This window comes from Panthera pardus, unplaced genomic scaffold (assembly GCF_024362965.1).
Source record: "Panthera pardus isolate Hobbes unplaced genomic scaffold, ASM2436296v1 HiC_scaffold_13, whole genome shotgun sequence".
NCBI classification, from domain to species: Eukaryota; Metazoa; Chordata; class Mammalia; order Carnivora; family Felidae; genus Panthera; species Panthera pardus.
The window spans coordinates 28,537,753-28,556,051 of NW_026526688.1; the positions used below are offsets into that span (position 1 = coordinate 28,537,753).

At 40.5% G+C, this 18,299-nt stretch overlaps 1 protein-coding gene and 1 pseudogene across 4 annotated transcripts in view; both read right to left on the bottom strand.

Moving 5' to 3' along the window:
• Positions 1–957: 957 nt before the first annotated feature.
• The window catches only part of GTF2E2 (general transcription factor IIE subunit 2), a 79,498-nt gene continuing 62,156 nt past the window's right edge, over positions 958–18,299 (bottom strand). For 2 of the 4 annotated variants that reach the window (XM_019466827.2, XM_053900930.1), the window contains exons 7-8: positions 2,939–3,054; positions 1,169–1,680 (exon numbers count right to left, since the gene is read on the bottom strand). In XM_019466827.2, coding sequence (XP_019322372.1) covers positions 1,564–1,680; positions 2,939–3,054 — 233 coding nt within the window. In that variant the 3' untranslated portion in view covers positions 1,169–1,563. Of the gene's footprint in view, positions 1,121–1,168; positions 1,681–2,938; positions 3,055–18,299 lie in introns of those variants that run through there. The other 2 variants (XM_019466828.2, XM_019466830.2) reach the window with 2 other exon arrangements.
• Positions 10,006–11,883, bottom strand: LOC109277266 (tetraspanin-17-like; annotated as a pseudogene).

Here is an 18,299-nt window from a genome sequence, read left to right on the forward strand (position 1 = left end):
GGGGAGGGGCACCTGGGTGGTTCAGTTGGGTAAGCGTCCAACTCTTGATTTCAGCTCAGGTCATGATCTCAGTGTCAGGTTCTGCGTTGACAGTGCAAAACCTGCTTGGGGTTCTCTCTCTCTCTCTCTCTCTCTCTCACCTTCTCCTGCGTGCTCTTTCTCTCTCAAAAATAAAAAAATAAGCTTTTAAATAAACAAGTAAATTACCATGGGGAGCCTTAGTTTTACATCTTCTGGGGCCACATTTTGGGGCTGGCACGTAAGAAAGACGTAAGCAGTAAGAGGACTACGTAAATGGATGAGAAATAAATAGAAAGGATAAAAACTAAAACAGAAAAAAACCCCTCATCATCTGCACAGAGTACTTGCCACTCTGGGTTTGCCATCACACCTTTTTTGAGAGCAATGAACCTGATTTTTATAATCCACTGCAATTTCAATTTATGATATGCAGACTGTATGGATCAACCCTAAGGACTCCCACACCATGTAACAAGGAGAGGGAAGGAAACAGGTAGTCCGCCACTGAAGGCTGGAACAACCACGCAGACTTCCTATAAATTACCATAACTGTTACGAACCGACGGATTAGATAACGGCTCTCATGAGCTCGGCCAGTGACAGGGAGAGGAGATAGAGGGAGCCTCCCCCCGAAAAACATCACGGTCATATCCGATGAGGAGGATCGGGACAGGGTAAAGGTGATGTTCACGTTGGCCAGAAGACTGGATCCACCTTCGATGGAGATGGCATGAGCCCATGACTTGCAAAATCCAAGAAGCTAAATACTGACTTATGCCAGCTCCGCAATGACAGTGCGGGGCCTGCTTGCGATTCTCTGTCCTTCTCCCTCTGCCCCCCCCCCACTCTTACACACGCACACGTGTTCTCTCTCAAAATAAACTTTAAAAAAAGCAAATAATACTGACTTATGCTCATAAAAGAAAACATTAAAAATCACATGCAGTGTATCTTTATTGTCACATTTGCGAACAAAGGGGACACGGTGTGTTCCAATTGTGAAATCCGTGTGTTCAGCACCACAGCACAGATGACAGCGTCCGACAAGGTCCCAAACAGGCATCCTGTGGGAGTGAAAGGCCGGAGCTGCCGTCTGCCACTGCCAAGAACAGAAAGAATACAAACTGAATCCACGAACATCTTCGAGTTCCTTCTACAGTGATTTTATTATAAATATGTCCTTTCGGAACAAACAAAATTGCATTCAAGACTATCTGCAAACTTTTTCTAAAGGAAGAAAGGAAGAAAGGAAGAAAAATGGAACCAGGAACCACTTAGAAAGAGAGATAGGTAGCAAAGACACTTGCATGCCATCCTAAGCGCCTTTCCCCGGAAGTAACAGAAGGTTAACAGGGAATATCACATTAGCCCATTCAATTAAAATACACTTGGAGTTTGGTAATTTGCTCTTGTTCTGTAAACTGAACTGCTCCTCTCCTCAGTCCTAAGAAATAGAATGGGAAGACAGTCTTCAGAGCCCAGCATCAACAAGAAAGACCTTGACATGGTACTGAACTCTTTGCTCACAAATAAAACTGTTGGCTATTTGCTAGGAGCAATGTCCGAGTAGTCCTTCAGCACTCCAGCCAGATGTTCATTGTGGGTCTTAAACCGTCGCTTTTTCTGTGAAGCAGGTTTTTTCCTTCTCTGAATAGGGGCCTACAAGAAAAGTAAAAACAGATACAGATATTCAGAGCGGCAGAATGGTGAGGATTTACTAACGACACTCAAACCAGCAGCAAAGAAACCTTTTTCCTGCTCAGTGGCCCAGCCTCCCATACCAATCCCCAGCACAACGGAGCACGCGTTATGGTGCCGTGCACACCCCCATTGAGACTACCTTACCACAACTATTCTCCACACTAAGTGGATTAAAAAAGAGACAGTAAACCTCTTTGTTTTTCAGCTCTATCATTAGGTTTAAAAGTATATCCAATAAAAAAAGGATCTGAAATACGGCAAAACTGGGGAGTGAGTGGATGGGCACACAAAGAATTGTCAAATATTATTCTCCATTCTTTTCTGTACATTTGAAATTTAAAATCACATGATTAAAAAAAACCCACAAAGCAATGATAGGAAAAAATACCTCATAAAGTGCTGCAACCACACTAATTCACGGAGATCACTGGGCAGTAAATCCTGCCTTTTAAGGAGTCTTAAAAACTCACTGCATAAAACATACACACACACAATCACAAAGAAGGCGAGCTACAAAGACTGACGGTACACCTGGGAAAGGGGAGGAGCAGAGCAGCTACAGTCTAGGGTGTTGGTGAATTATTCCCCCGACTGGGTTTGTCCTTGGACTACAGACAACTGGTTAGCTGGTACAAGGCAATTAGATCACAAGTCATCTTTCAATTACAAATCCCTCCTCTGATCAAGCTTTGAGACTAAGAGATAGTATCTGGTTCCTAAGGAATCTGAAAGTCAGCAAGGACAATTCAATGTGATCAGGGCTAAGGCAGAGCCAGGTGCCAAGACCACAGGGCTCATGGAGCAAGGGGAGGGGAGCACAATTAAGGTCTTAAAGGCCAAGATGATGAAGCAAGCTCCTTTTAGAAACTGGGGGGGCAACACGTGGGCACTAGAAAACATTCAGTATGACTTGACTTACGAGCAGTCACTGCTAGCACAAGGGCTGGAGGCGTAATGAGGAAAGCTCTCACATGCCTGGGTAGCAGCACCAGGGGGCAGATGTGGGGGCACCAGAGGGCAGAGAGCACCTGTGGCCCTCAATACACCAGACATAAATCGGGCTTGCATCTAAGATCACTGATTAGGACACCGAGAAAATACTGGAAGGGAGAACTGATTACCAGTTCTTCGGAGAGAACAGAAAGCAGGCTCACAGTTCAAAGAACAGAGGATTATGTTTTCAGGGTTTTTTTTTTTTTCCCAGGAGACTACTTACCACTTTCTTTGGTCCAGATTCCTGCATGGAAGAAATACCCTGTCGCTTCAGATATTCTTCAATTTTCTCCTCATCCATTGAATCCACGGTGACACTCCTCCAAAGTTTCTGAAACTCTGCCAACAAGATAGTAGTTGTTTTACAGCAGATATTTACAAGCTATAGCATCTGTGATAGAAAGCCAGGCCTAGATAGGATCTCCTCTGGTCTAAATTAGCACATATAAGATTTCATTATAAAAACAAAGGAAGTGAGGGGGCCTGGGTGGCTCAGTCCGGTTAAGGACTTAATCTCAGGGTCCTGAGTTTGAGCCCCCAAGTCGGGCTCCATGCTGGGTGTGGAGCCTACTTAAAACAACAACAAAGGAAGTAAGACAAAAACACTCAAGTGCTGGACAGTGAGTAGCAGACTGGGAACACAGACTGGCCAGAATAGTAGTGTTCTATTCTTAGTCTAGTAAATGAAGGGCCATGTCATTGAGAATTCCCTGCTTTCCTGAGGAAGAGCAGTTGACACTTAGTCCAAAAATCAGTTCTCTCCAGTGAAATAATTCAAAATTCCTGATCATTCTCTGAGCTCCGTATACTCCATTTCCTTTCCCTCTCAGTAAAAACAAACAAGAAGGGAGATAGGGAACCAAAGTTTTATATGGGGATAAGGAGTTATGAAAGTTTATTAACAGAAGAAATTTTTGAAAGTAAATACCTAGAGATGGGTGACTAAGAGGTCATAAAGACTTAACAGAGTTTGGGGCAGTTATTTTATAGAATGGCCCTCAATTGGGGGTTGTCTGATTTTTCTTCATGATTAAATTGAGGTAGTGCATTTTTGGCAAGAATATCACAGAAATGATGCTGTGCCCTTCTCAGTGCAAAGCGTCCATGATGTCAGTGTCTATTACTGAGGCTGAAACTGATCGCTGGTTAAGCTGGTATTGTCAGAGTTCTCCACCATGAAGCTATTATTTTTCCTTTTGTAATTAATAAGGACCTTATGGGGAAATCTACTGAGACTAAGCAAATACTCTGTTTCTCATCATAGTTTTTGCTAACTTTAGCATCCACGGACAGCTCCTGCCTACAATTATTACTTGTGGGTTTGCCTAATGGCAAATTATTTCCATCATTCCTTCCAGATGTGTAAATTAGGATTCTACTATAAGGAAGGACTATTTTTTCTCCATTTGTCCAGTTGTTTATTTGATGTAGTATGGACTCATGGATACTTATTTCATGGATTACAATTGATTACTATCATTATTTTGTTGTTCAAACATGCTGGCTTTGGTCATTGAGATCCCCTTCAAATTGTTCCTGTATCTTTTTTACTTCCCTTTTTATTCTTTGGTATTTTTGTTTGTTTTGTTGAGCACTTATTTTCAGGTACCAAAAGATGTTCCAAGCTCATCTTGTATTTCCCCAAACTTGAAATCAACCAATTCATCAAGGAGTCCTGACTGCCTTTATTGGAGAATGCTGTTTAGAAAACAAAATCTGGGGGCGGGCCTAGGTGGCTCAGTTGGTTAGGCATCTGACTCTTGATTTTGGTTCAGGTCATGCTCTCACGGTCCATGGGATCAAGCCCCATATCACGCTCTGTACTCAAAGTGCAGAGCCTGGTTGGGATTCTCTGTCTCTTCCTCTCTCTCTGCCACTCCCCCACTCACGTGCACATATGCACTCTCTCTCAAAATAAACATTTTTTTTAAATCCTTAATAAAAAAAAAAAAGAAAGAAACCAAAATCTGGGCATTGTTTTCTTTTTCGGTCAGGATTTTCTTCTCTTTTTTCCCTCAATAATAGCAAATGATTAGGGGATTCTGAATTTAAAGGCAGATGATGGGTTTCAGCAGAGGACCTCCAAGTATCATGAAAGTCAAGCATGCTCTAACTATAAAGGTAAATAAAACAGGAACAGATTTAGAAATCTTGTAACAAGGAAAAAAAACAGGCTAGAATTTATAAACTCAGATTGGAGCTTCTGAACTGAAAAAATCCCTGTCCCACTCGAACTAAGAATGAAAACTGAGTAACAGAGAGTACGCCAGGGAAGGAAAGGAAATAAGCAAACTCGTTTTACCAAATAATGCATTCACATTTGGGCTATACCCAGACCTTCCCTGTGAAATGCAAACTCAGCAGAATTGTACAGCACACAGCCTGGGAGCCAGACAGCCTGAATGTGAATCCAGTCATTCCATTTACTACGTAACACGGGGCAAGTCACTTAACCTCTCTGCCTCAGTTTCCTGATCTGCAAACAGGGATGATAATAATAGCTGTCTCACAGAGTTGTGCATATTAAATGAGCTAATGTATTGCCTGCAAAGAAAAAAGCACTATGTATACCTGTTACAGTTATCATCATCCAACATCTATCATCTCTTATTTCTAGGTGCTAACACCACTAAATGAAAGTGGTATAAAATACCTAAGAAAAGGACGGGCTAACAGATATAGGATGATCTCATTTACATAAAATAGAAAAAACTAAAATTCTAAAAATTTATTTAAAGACAGAAAGTACACACATATGAAATGAATCATAAAGGTCTGGAAAAACACACACCAATGTATATCCCCAGGCAGGAACAAATAGTTTGCTTGGTGGATTTCCACTTTTGTGCTATACTATTCTTGAAAAAAAATTTTAATATGCTGAGGTACTTACATATTACTAGTAAATTTTCTTAAATACGTCACAACCTAAGAATAAGGAGGATTATGCTTACTATAATTAAAACACATTGCTTTTTCTTACATCCAAATTAGACCTCAGGCTCTAAGAGTACTTGAGTTAAGGTGTGCCACTGCCATTAAAAAAAGGAGCAGAGGGGCACCTGAGTAACTCAGTTGGTTGAGTGTCCGACTTCAGCTCAGGTCATGATCTCGTGGTCTGTGAGTTCGAGCCCCACGTCAGGCTCTGTGCTGACAGCCTACAGCCTGGATCCTGCTTCAGATTCTGTGTCTCCTCCTCTCTCTCTCTCTCTCTGCCCCTCTCCTGCTCGCACTCTGTCTCCCTCTCTCTCTCAAAAATAAATACACATTAAAAAAAATAAAAATTAAAAAAAATTTTAAAAGGAACAGATTCTCATATAGCAATGTACTACATCTTCCTGCATTTTCCTTGTATATTAAGATGCTTCCTTTTTCCTCACAAGTATTATTATCCATTTTGCACCTCTAAATACAAGGACATTTCTTAATTCACCTCACCCTCTAAAGTACTAATCCTAAATTTTTGACATTATTAAATTATTTCTCTTGTGTGTGACTGAAAAATGCTTCCCCTCAAAATGTCTACATCTCAAACCCCAGAACCTGTGAATGTATTACCTTATATAGCAAAAGGGACTTTGAAGATAGGATTAAAAATCTGGACATGGGGAGATTACCCGGTATTATCTTGGTGGGCCCAAAGTAATCAAAGGATCCGTATCAGGGAAAGAGAGAAGTAGGAGAGTCAGTGGAGATGTGACAGTAGAAGGAGACACCAGAAGGACTAAGGGCCATGAACCAAGAAATCCAGGCTCCTCTACAAGTTGGAAAAGGGGATGAAACAAATTCTCCCTGAGAATCTCCAGAAGGAAGGCAGCCTTTGCTGACCCAGTTGAGACACCAAACTTCCAGAACAGAAAGTAAATGAATAACTTTGTGTTGTTTTAAGCCACCAAATTCATGGTAATTTGTCACAGCAGCAATAGAAAACTAATATACATGGCTTTAGATTCTTCTTCTTTAAAAAGTATGATTTAAAGGGCGCATGGGTGGCTCAGTCAGTCAGAATCCAACTCTTGATCTCGGCTCAGGTCATGATTTCAGGGTTCGTAAGATGGAGCCCCGAATCGGATGCTGCACTGACAGCGCACAGCCTGCTTGGGATCCTCTTTCTTTCTCTCTGCCTTCCTCCTGCTCTCACACGTGTGCATGCTATCTCTCTCAAAATAAGCATTTTTTAAAGTATAATTTAAGCAGATGAGGTTATACAAACAATTAATATTTCCTTCTCAGCACTCCAACAAATACTTGTTGAGAACTGTCACTAACATGGTGTTACATGCTGGACATCTGTAAAGAATACACACGGTTTGTGTGGCAGTGCGACCAGGCAGAAAAGGCAGACTGTGGTTGGGAAGGATGAAAAAAAACTTGGCAGTATTTCACGTTCTTAGTGATCCTACACAAATGCAACCCTGAACAATGGCACTTTTTACTCAGGGTAAAGTGACACCAGCGCAAACAGCAAAGAAAAGAAGCCTTGAGGTAACTCTGAAAACTGCTTTGCGATGAGAGAAACACCACCCTCAAAAGGAAACATACTTTTGAGTAACTACTTTTTAATCTTCCTTTTATTAAGGTATAATTTATATAGAACAAAATTTACACGTTTTGGTGTACAGTTCCTGAAGTTTTAGCAAACATACAAGTCATGTGAACACCATAACAGAAACAATATAGAACAATTAATTCCATGAGTGCAAAAAACATCCCTGTGCTCCAAAGTCAACCCGTCTACCCACCCTAAGCCCCTGGCAACCACGATTATCTGTTCCTATAGTTTTATTTCCCAAGAATATCATAAACGTGTCATATAACTACAATAAGACAATATGTAGCCTTTTGAATTCTGACTTCCTTCCCTAAGCATGACACTGAGATTTATCCACACTACTGGGCATCTCAATACCTTTGTTCCTTTTTGTTGCTGAGCTGTATTCCACTGCAAGCATGTACCACACTTGGAGGCAATTAAGGGACAGTTGAAGGCCATCTGAGCTATTTCCAGGTTTGGGCACTTAAGAATAGAGTTGATATTTATAAATGCATATGGATTTTGAGTGAATGTGGGTAAAAATCTAAGAGTAGGATGGCTGAGTCCCACCATAATATATATTACAACGTAGTAATAAACATTTAACTTTCCAAAGAATATGTTTGGAACCACACTACACATTATGCAAAAATTAATTCAAATCATCCAAGACCTAAATGTAAGAATTAAAACTGTAACCCTTAGAAATAAAAACAGGAGCATACATCTTTGTGATTAGGCAGTGTTTTCTTAGGACGCCAAAAGCACAAGCAACAAAAGACAAACAGATAAACTATACTTCATCCAAATTAAAAACTTTTATACCTCAAAGGACACTATCAAGGAAGTGAAAAGACAACCCACAGAATGGACGAAAATATTCAGAAAGCATGTATCTTATTAGAGACTTGTATCCAGAATAAAGAGCTCTATAAAGAAAAAAATTTTTAAAAACCACCTAACCTTTAAAATGGACAAAGAATTTGAATAAACATTTCTCAAAAAGAAATAAATGACCACTAAGCACATGAAAAGATGCTCAACACCATTAGTCACTAGGGAAATGTAAATCAAAACCACAATAAGATACCACTCATTTCACACCAGAAAGATAGCTAAAATCAAAGTGTTGGCATGGATGTGGGGAAGCTGGAACCCCCAAACATTGGTGGTATGAATATAAAGTGATGTGGCCAACTCTGCAAAAGCAGCCTGGCAATTCTTCAAAAAGTTAAAGAATTACCACATCCCACTCCTAGGTATAGATTTAAGAGAAATGAAAACAAGTCCACACAAAAACTTGGACACAAATGTTCATAGTAGCATTATTCATAAAAGCCAAAAAGTAGAAACAATTCAACGGTCCATCAGCAGAGGAAAGGATAAATGAATGTGGTATATCCATACAAAGTAATTTTTTTTTTTTTTTTTTTTTTTTTAGTTTACTTTTAAAGAGACAGAGCGCAAGTAGGGGAGGGACAGAGAGAGAATCCCAAGCAGCCTCTGCACTGCCAGCTGTGAAGACAGACATGGGGCTCAAACCCATGAAACACAAGATCATGACTTGAGCCAAAACCAAGAGTTGGATGCTCGACCGGCTGAGCTATCCAGGTGCCCCAAAGTAATATTCTTTTTTAGCATAAGCATTTAATGCTTTATATTTCCCTTTAACCACTGTGGTAGCTGCAGCCTAGAATTTTGATATTCTTTCATTTATTTCAACATTTTTTTCCGCTTTCCTTGTGATTTCCTCCTTGAACCATGAATTATTTCAACGTGTTATTTAATGTCCAAATAGTTTGGAGAATTTCCAAATATATCCCTAATTTCCAGTATAATTCCATAATGGTCCAAGCACATCCTTTGTATGTTTTCAGTTCTTTTAAGTTCATTAAGGTTTTGTGGCTCAGAATACCATCTGTTTTGGTGACTATCTCAAGTGCACTGGAAAGTGTATGTATTCTACTGTTTATTGGATAGTCTGTTCATAAATGTCAATTAGGTCAAGTTGGTTGATAGTGTTAAGACTTTCATATCCATACTAATTTGCCATTGTTTAATTACTGAGAAGTGTTGTGGACTTCAATCTTAACTGTGAATTTGTCTTTCTCCTTTCAGTTTTATCTATTTGTAGCTTTGGAAGCTCTGTTGTTAGGTATTTATTTAGGACTTATTCTTGGAGAATTAAATCCTTAATCGTTACATAATATTCCTCTTTATCCTTGGTAATTCGCTCTCAAGTCTACTTTGATTCTAGCTTTCCTTTGATTAGTATTTGCATGGCCTATCATTTTATATCTTTTACTTTTTTCAAGGAAGAGAGAATTTTATGTGTACAAGTTTTTTGAGTTTTTTTAGTTTATTTTTGAGAGAGTGCGCACATGCGCAATTCGGGGAGAGGCAGAGAGAGAATCCCAAGCAGGCTCCACGCAGCATGGAGCCCAATGGAAGGCTCAATCTCACAACTGCAAGATTATGACCTGCACCAAAATCAAGAGATACTTAACAAGTGAGCCACTCAGGTGCTCCACAAGTTTATTTTTCTTAACACGCAGTGTTATATTAGTTTCAGGTGTACAATACAGTGATTCAACAATTCCATACATCACCTGGTAGTCATCATGACAAGTGCACCCCTTAAGCCCCATCACCTATTTAAGCCATCCCACCACCCTACCTCCCCTCTGGTAAACATCAGTTTGTTGTCAGTAACTGTGTTTCTTAATTTGTCTCCCCCGCCCCCCCCAACGCCCTTTGTTCATTTGTCTTGTTTCTTAAATTCCACAAGTGAAATCATACGGTACTTGTCTTCCTTTTACTTATTTAGCTTAGCATTATACTCTCCAGCTCCATCCATGTTGTTAAAAAGATTTCATTCTTTTTTATGGTTGAATAATATTGCATATTGCGTGTGTGACACACACAAGTATATTACATCTTTGGGGGGGGGGGGGGAGGGGGACAGTTCAAGGTTTTGTTTATTTGAGTAGTCTGTAGCCATTGTAGCCATCATCATGTTTGATCCTGAAAGCAGGGAGAGAAAATTTTTGGACACATTTTGGAGTCTGAGACACTAAGGCCAAAGTGGGCTCCTGGCAGGGTCATGGTCACAGCCAGTAGAGAAGACAGCTCTGAAGCTGTGTGAGGCTGTGTCCCAGGCAACAGCAAGCCATAGCCTGCCCTAGAGAGTCATATGCACAGAAATGTGTACCGGCCTGGGTGGGGCCACGGCAGACCCCTCCCACCCCACCTGGCCTGCACCCTCTTAAGCTATGCCTTTCCCAGTCTCCTTGAGAGCCCACCACCCAACAGCAGTCGAGATGGTGGCTCACTGTGCACATTCACACAAACACACCTACCCTCCATGCGTACAGCTCCAGGACAGGCAGCCCAGGCAGAGGCACACAGCTTCCCTCATGAGCACACAATACACCCACACTCAAGCTCCATATGAAGCTCAGGTCCAAGCAGAAGCACCTGCAGCCTTGCCCATCACAGGCACAGTGGCAGGGGGTGATCCCTGGGTAGGCAAGTAGGGTGGCCATACCCAGTGTCACAGCCTCACCAGTTGGCCTTTGACTCCTTGATCTCATTCACAAGGTTCTGGGCCAGGAAGATACCAGAGATCTGGAGGAGGGCAATGCCCACAAAGACCCTAGCAACAATGATCAGGTTGTCCTGCAGCCACTTCTCAAACTGGCCCATGCAGCCTTTGGTGTGGATGGAGTCCTGCTGCTCCAGCCCTAGTTTGAGCCAGCAATCGTAGTCACACTGGGTGTTGAGGACATCTACTGGGTCCCTGACAAAGCAGAAGGGTACCCCACAGTGCTCCTGGCACAGGTTCAAGTTGGGGCAGTTGAAATAGATACTGAGGTTACAACCATTAGGCCCTCAGGCTTCACAGCAAAACCAATATTCCTGAACAAAGTCAATGAGATTCTGGAGGTCAATGTCATCCTGACAATCCTTGACATTATTGTTGATGGAAGAAATTGAACTGGTCTTAAATCCAGTCATTGAGTATGAAGGCTCGGATCCTTTCTGCAGCTCCAGGAAGAAGACAAGGCTGAGAAACAAGGAGAAAACCTTGAGGGGTTAAGTGTTCTCCCAGAGAGCCCCAATGCAGCCAGCAAAGTCCAGTGCCAACACGACACCTCCAACCACTACAAACAGCCACATGGGGTGGAGGACTCCCAGGTCTGTCAACATGGAGACTGTGGAAAGAACTCCCTTCTCACCCCAGGCCCATAAGCCAATGGCCAGGAACAGAGATCCCAGCGCCCAAAAGACAATGTTGAGCCAAATAGGACATATTTTCTGCAGTAATCAACTTTGGGTTCCTGGAAGTGCTGGTGCTTGCCCAGCATGGTCAGCTGGCCCAGAAACTGGAGCTGTGGCCAGGCTAGCCAGCCACAGGCCACCCTGGGCTAGAGCAGCCCGGGTTACACCACATCTTCTTTATCCATTCATCAATCAACAGACACTTGGGATGCTTCATATCTTGGCTGTTGTAAATAATGCTACTATAAACATAGGGGTGCAGGTTTCCCTTTGAGTTAGTGTTCTTGTACTCTTTGGGTAAACACCCACTAGTGCAACTGAATGGTAGGACAGTTCTAACTTTCTTTTATTTTTTAAAATTTACATCCAAATTAGCATATAGTGCAACAATGATTTCAGGAGTAGATTCCTTAGTGCCCCTTACCCATTTAGCTCATTCCCCCTCCCACAACCCCTTCAGTAACCCTCAGTTTGTTCTCCATATTTATGCATCTCTTCTGTTTTGTCCCCCTCCCTGTTTTTATATTATTTTTGTTTCCCTTCCCTTCTGTTCATCTGTTTTGTCTCTTAAAGTCCTCATATGAGTGAAGTCATATGATTTCTGTCTTTCTCTAATTTCACTGAGCAGAATACTCTCCAGTTCCATCCACATAGTTGCAAATGGCAAGATTTCATTCTGTTTGATTGCCAAGTAATACTCCATTGTATATATACACCACTTCTTCTTTATCCATTCATCCATCGATGGACATTTGGGCTCTTTCCATACTTTGGCTATTATTGATAGTGCTGCTATAAACATGGGGGTGCTGGTGTCCCTTCGAAAGAGCACACCTGTATCCCTTGGATAAATACCTAGTACTGCAATTGCTGGGTCGTAGGGTAGTTCTATTTTTAGCTTTTTGAGGAACCTCCATACTGTTTTCCAGAGTGGCTGCACCAGCTTGCATTCCCACCAGCAGTGAAAAGATACCCTCTTTCTCTGCATCCTCACCAACATCTGTCCTTGCCTGAGTTGTTAATTTTAGCCATTCTGACAGGTGTGAGGTGGTATCTCATTGTGGTTTTGATTTGTATTTCCCTGATGATGAGTGCTGTGGAGCATTTTTTCATGTGTCTGTTTGCCATGTGGATGTCTTCTTTGGAGAAGTATCTATTTGTGTCTTTTGCCCACTTCTTCACTGGGTTGTTATTTGGCTGTTGAGTTTGATAAGTTCTTTATAGATTTTGGATAGTAACCCTTTATCTGATATGTCATTTGCAAATCTTCTCCCATTCTGTTGGTTGCCTTTTAGTTTTGATGATTGTTTCCTTCATTGTGCAGAAGCTTTTTATTTTGATGAGATCCCAGTAGTTCATTTTTGCTTTTGCTTCCCTCGCCTCAGGAGACGTGTTGAGTAAGAAGTTGCTGCGGCCAAGATCAAAGAGGTTTTTGCCTGCTTTCTCCTCAAGAATTTTGATGGCTTCCTGTCTCACATTTAGGTCTTTCATCCGTTTTGAGTTTATTTTTGTGTATAGTGTAAGAAAGTGGCCCAGGTTCATTCTTCTGCATGTCGCTGTCCAGTTTTCCCAGCACCACTTACTGAAGAGACTGTCTTTATTCCATTGGATACTCTTTCCTGCTTTGTCAAAGATGAGTTGGCCATACGTTTGTGGGTCCATTTCTGGGTTCTCTATTCTGTTCCATTGATCTGAGTGTCTGTTCTTGTGCCAGTACCACTGTCTTGATGATTACAGCTTTGTAGTATAGCTTGAAGTCTGGGATTGTGATGCCTCCTGCTTTGGTTTTCTTTTTCAAGATTGCTTTGGCTATTTGGGGTCTTTTCTGATTTCTATTTTTAACTTTCTGAGGAACATCCATACTGTTTTCCACAGTGGCTGCACCAGTACATCTTTTTACTTTTAACCCATGTCTTTATATTTAAAGTGAGTTTCTTATAGACAGCATATACCAGGGTCTTGCTTTTGTATCTAATCTCAAAATCTGTCTTAATTATCATCTGTAGACAATTTACATCTGCCTTAATTATGTTTGAACAGTTTAACAGTGAAAAGTATGTTAGATGATTTTGGACGTTTAAACAGATGGAAATCTGTCTTAATTCGTATATTTACATGATTTACATTTAACATAATTATTAATATGGTTGGAATAAAATCTATCACCTGTTTCTATTTGTTCCGTGTACTCCTTGTTTTTTCCTTCTGTTTCTGTGTTCATGTAGATTAACTGAATGTATTTTTTCTGATTACATTTTATATCTGCTATTAGCACCTTATCCATGCATTTTTTTATTGAGTACTTAACTGACACTTAAAACTGTATTAAGCTTAGGTATAAAACACAATGATTTGTTATGTGCAAAATGACTGCCACAGTAATTAAACACCCATCACCACACAATTTTTTCCCTTGTGATGACAACTTTTAAGATCTACTCTCTTAACTTTCAAATGTACAATACAGTATTTTTAACTGCGGTTACTTATTTTTTGAAAACAATGGTTTTAGTGGTTGTCCTAAGATTTATAATACATGTCTTAATTAATCCCAGTGTAGCTACAAGTAAATTAAACCAGTTCACATGTAATGTAAAGATGTTATAATAGTCTTCCCTCTGACCTTTGAGCTGTCATAACCTTTACTTTTTTATTTGCTGTAAACATAAAATAGATTTCTATTACTTTTGCTTTATAGTCAGCTATCTTTCAAAGCAATTACTAAAATATTTTTAATTTTTTTTTAAATGTTTATTTTTGAGTGAAAGAGAGCACAAGCAGGGGACCGGCAGAGAGAGAGGGAGACACAGAATCCAAAGTAGGCTCTAGGCTCTGAGCTGTCCACACAGAGCCTAACGCAGGGCTTGAACTCATGAACTGTGAGATTGTGACCTGAGCTGCAGTTGAATGCTTAACTGACTGAGCCACCCAGGCACCCCAAGAATGAATTTTTATTAGACATTTTTAAATGTAATTTAAAAGTAATTTCCTTACCAGAAATCATTATTATATGTTAATGCAGGTCTAATGACAATGACTTATCTCAGTTTCTGTGATACTGACAGAATATTACTCTGAGAGACCAGTTCTCCTTCATTTTTTTTTTTTTAATTTTTTTTTTTTAACACTTTATTTTATTTTTGAGACAGGGAGAGACAGAGCATGAACAGGGGAGGGTCAGAGAGAGGGAGACACAGAATCTGAAACAGGCTCCAGGCTCTGAGCTGGCAGCACAGAGCCCGACGCGGGGCTCGAATTCACGGACCGTGAGATCATGACCTGAGCCGAAGTCGGCCGCTTAACCGACTGAGCCACCCAGGCGCCCCTCTCCTTCATTTTTAAAAGACCGTTTTTGGGTGCCTGGGGGGCTCAGTCGGTTAAGCGTCAGACTTTGGGTCAGGTCATGATCTCACAGCTTGTGAGTTCAAGCCCTGCGTCAGGCTCTGTGCTGACAGCTCAGAGCCTGGAGCTAGCTTCAGACTCTGTGTCTCCTTCTCTCTCTGCTCCCCCACCACCCCCCACACCCCCGCTCGCACTCTTGACACTCTCTCAAAAATAAAACATTTTTAAACAAACAAACAAACAAATACATGGACAGACTTTCTGCTGGGTACAGAATTCTAGGTTGAAATTTTTTTCCCTTTTGATTCTTTAGAGATGTGATTGCATTGTCTTCAGGTTTCCATAGATTCAAATGACAATTCTTTCCTCTGTAAAGAGCTTCCTCCTCTAACTCCCATCAGTATTTTGTCATCATCTTCAACTTTCAGCATTTTGAATATAAATGTCTGCTGTTTTTCTGTCATTTGTTTTGGGGGATTATCTTCCTTAAATTCTCTGAGCTTCTTCAATCTTTGGTGTCTATCATTAGTTTTTCAAAATCCTTGGCCATTATTTCTTTTGTCCTATTTTCCTTCTGAGATTTAAATTACATATTCAGACCACTTGATATTATCTCATAGCTAATGGGTGTTCTATTTTTTCAGTTTTCTGTTTGTATTTTAGTTTAGATAATTCATATGGGTCTATGTTCAAGTTTACAGATTCTTCCTTTGGTTATGCCAAATTTACTGATGAGTTCTTTTGTCTGTTACTGTGTTTTTCACTTCTAAACTTTTCATTTGATTTTCTTATCATGCCTCTTTGAAATATCCTACTTCATCTTTTTTTATTTTTTTTTAACGTTTATTCATTTTTGAGAGATGGAGAGAGAGAGAGCATGAGTGGGGAAGGGGCAGAGAAAGGGGGAGACACAGAATCCAAAGCAGGCTCCAGGCTCTCAGCTGTCAGCACAGAGCCTGACACGGGGCTCAAACCCATGGACTGCGAGATCATGACCTGAGCCAAAGTCGGACACATAACCGACCCAGGCGCTCCAATATCCTACCTGACTGTACACATTGCCTGCCTTTTCAACACCAGAGGCCTTAACATATAAATCATAGTTATCTTAAATTCCGTGTCTAACAATTTCCAGTACTTGTGTCCTAAGAAGTTTAATTCCCTGTCTCAATACTGTATTCCTCTCCTTCTTTTTATTTTATATGTGTGTGTGTGTGTGTGTGTGTGTGTGTGTGTGTGTGTGTGTGTGTAATGAAAACAGGGTATCTTCTGTAGGAAATCTGAGACTGAGACAACTAGTTTTTGTGTCTGGATAGGACCATGACCTTGCTTCTGCTAGGCCTTTAATGTGTCAAGGTAGAGTCATTCTATTGTCAGAACATGAGCTTGGTTTGGAATCTGTTGCTGCTATAGATACCCATAACGCACCACAGGCTTCAAACTGCTCTAGTCACACCTTGTGTTTAGGGTAGAGGCTTGTTTGCCAAAGTTTTTCTCAACGTCTACTCAATCTGCAGTTCTAGGTCTTCTGTTTATGCTGTATCTCATTATGGTCTGTCTGCCTCCAAGCTCTTGCAACTCTCACAGAATTCCACTGTTATCCATTACTCTACAACTCTTAGCCTGGTACGGGGTGGTAGCTCTCTGAAATTCTGATTAAGCCTTGGTCGTAGCCAAGTACTATGTTCTAGGTAGCTGGCCTGTGGCCTTCTCGATGTTCCTGCCCATCCCTCTCTGCTAAAGTTCTGGGCCCAGGACATATTCCTGCCCCTTCCTTAGGGGTGGAAGGTTTTCTTTCTGCTCTATTCAAACCACAGTTTAAGGCTTTGGTCACACAGTAGAGAGGCAGGAAGAACTAAGACAGGGCTTCATGTCTTTCCTGAAGCATCTACACCCCGCCCCCCACCAGGCTCGATCCTTTGTTAGCATCCAGTGAAATCTGTGGAAAAGAGCCTGCAAGTAGCTGTGAATTCCCATGCGTTCACGGCCCCCAAGGATTCTACATCTTCCCACCAGTCCAATTTAAGCCAGCAGCAATTCATTAAAACGTTTAACTGAATTCTTCTGATTGGTGTTCATTCTGTATCTGTCTCAAGTAAACAAGTGTTTGCATCCCTTCTTTTCTTGGAGGTACCCATCTTTCCTTAGATTTCAGGTTAAGTGGTTGCCCTGGAACCTCAGCTCTCTGATGGATTCGGGTATAAATCTGCAGTTGTCTAGGGCTTATTATTATTGCTATAGGGGTGGAACAGTGCTTTGACCAGCTTTCTCCATTTTAAGTAGAAACCAGAAGTCCCCAACTATCCACTTTTTCTGCAATGAACAATGTGATTAATGCAACTAGCTGTGCTCGCTACAGGATTATGTGAGAGAAAACAGCTTCAGGTCAGACTTCCAAGTCAGCAATAAAAACATCACTCTAATTCCAAGAAAGCACACAATACTGTTTTAAAATCTATACCAAACCAGAATTTTATATGTCTAATTTACCACAACTGCTGAAGGAAGTATGCCACCCACAAAGTAGTTCAGGCATTTTAACCCATAACTTGTTAAATTCTAGCTACCAATGTGTAAAAATTGTATTCATTTATTTAGAGTAAGTATTACAGAATATAAATGGATAACAATTAAACTGTATACTTTTCTCTTGTAGAAGAAAAAAAGATAAAGAGAATAAAAGTGTAGATGAGAAAAACCTCTTTTACTCAATGGTAAATTTCAGTCAATTCACTTTTTACCAAGCATCTATGTTACCAGCATCGTAAAGGTTCAGTTCTTTGAAAGACAAACTACTGCGATGTTCTACCTTGATTTGTACAGAGCTCATATACTTCAGGCCTCTTCAGACACAATTACATAGGTAATGATACCTATTAAAAGGAACAGCAATGGTCTAGAAAGCTAATATATATATTAATGTACCACCAAAAAGAATATACAATATAAATTTTAATGGCACAATGGAATTGAAAGTACATTAAAACAAAATTTAACTACTTTCTTTTGCTAGAAAAGTGATGCTTGAGCTATTTTCAGAGGAAAATCCCTGAATAAAAAAACTCTTCAATGTCTTTGTTATTTTTCAATAAAACATTTCTACATTAATCCCTGCCTTTCCTTAGCTTAGTCCTGTTGCAGTATTTAAGTATTACATGTACTATATAAATGTATCACAGCTGCACAAATACTTAAGATGAACACTGGAAAGCAGGGCCAAATTTTAGAGGCAGGATTCCACAGGATCCGAAATTTAATTACATTTTAATGTATGGGGGGGGGGGGGGACAGAAAATGTATAGTTGACAGAGGTACAAAGAGAAATAATCTTGTTTTTCTTAATTTTATAAAGTCATTGCAAGAAAAATACATTCAAGATAATCTTTATTTTCTATGAGCCTGGCAAAGACAACTAAAAACATCTGGT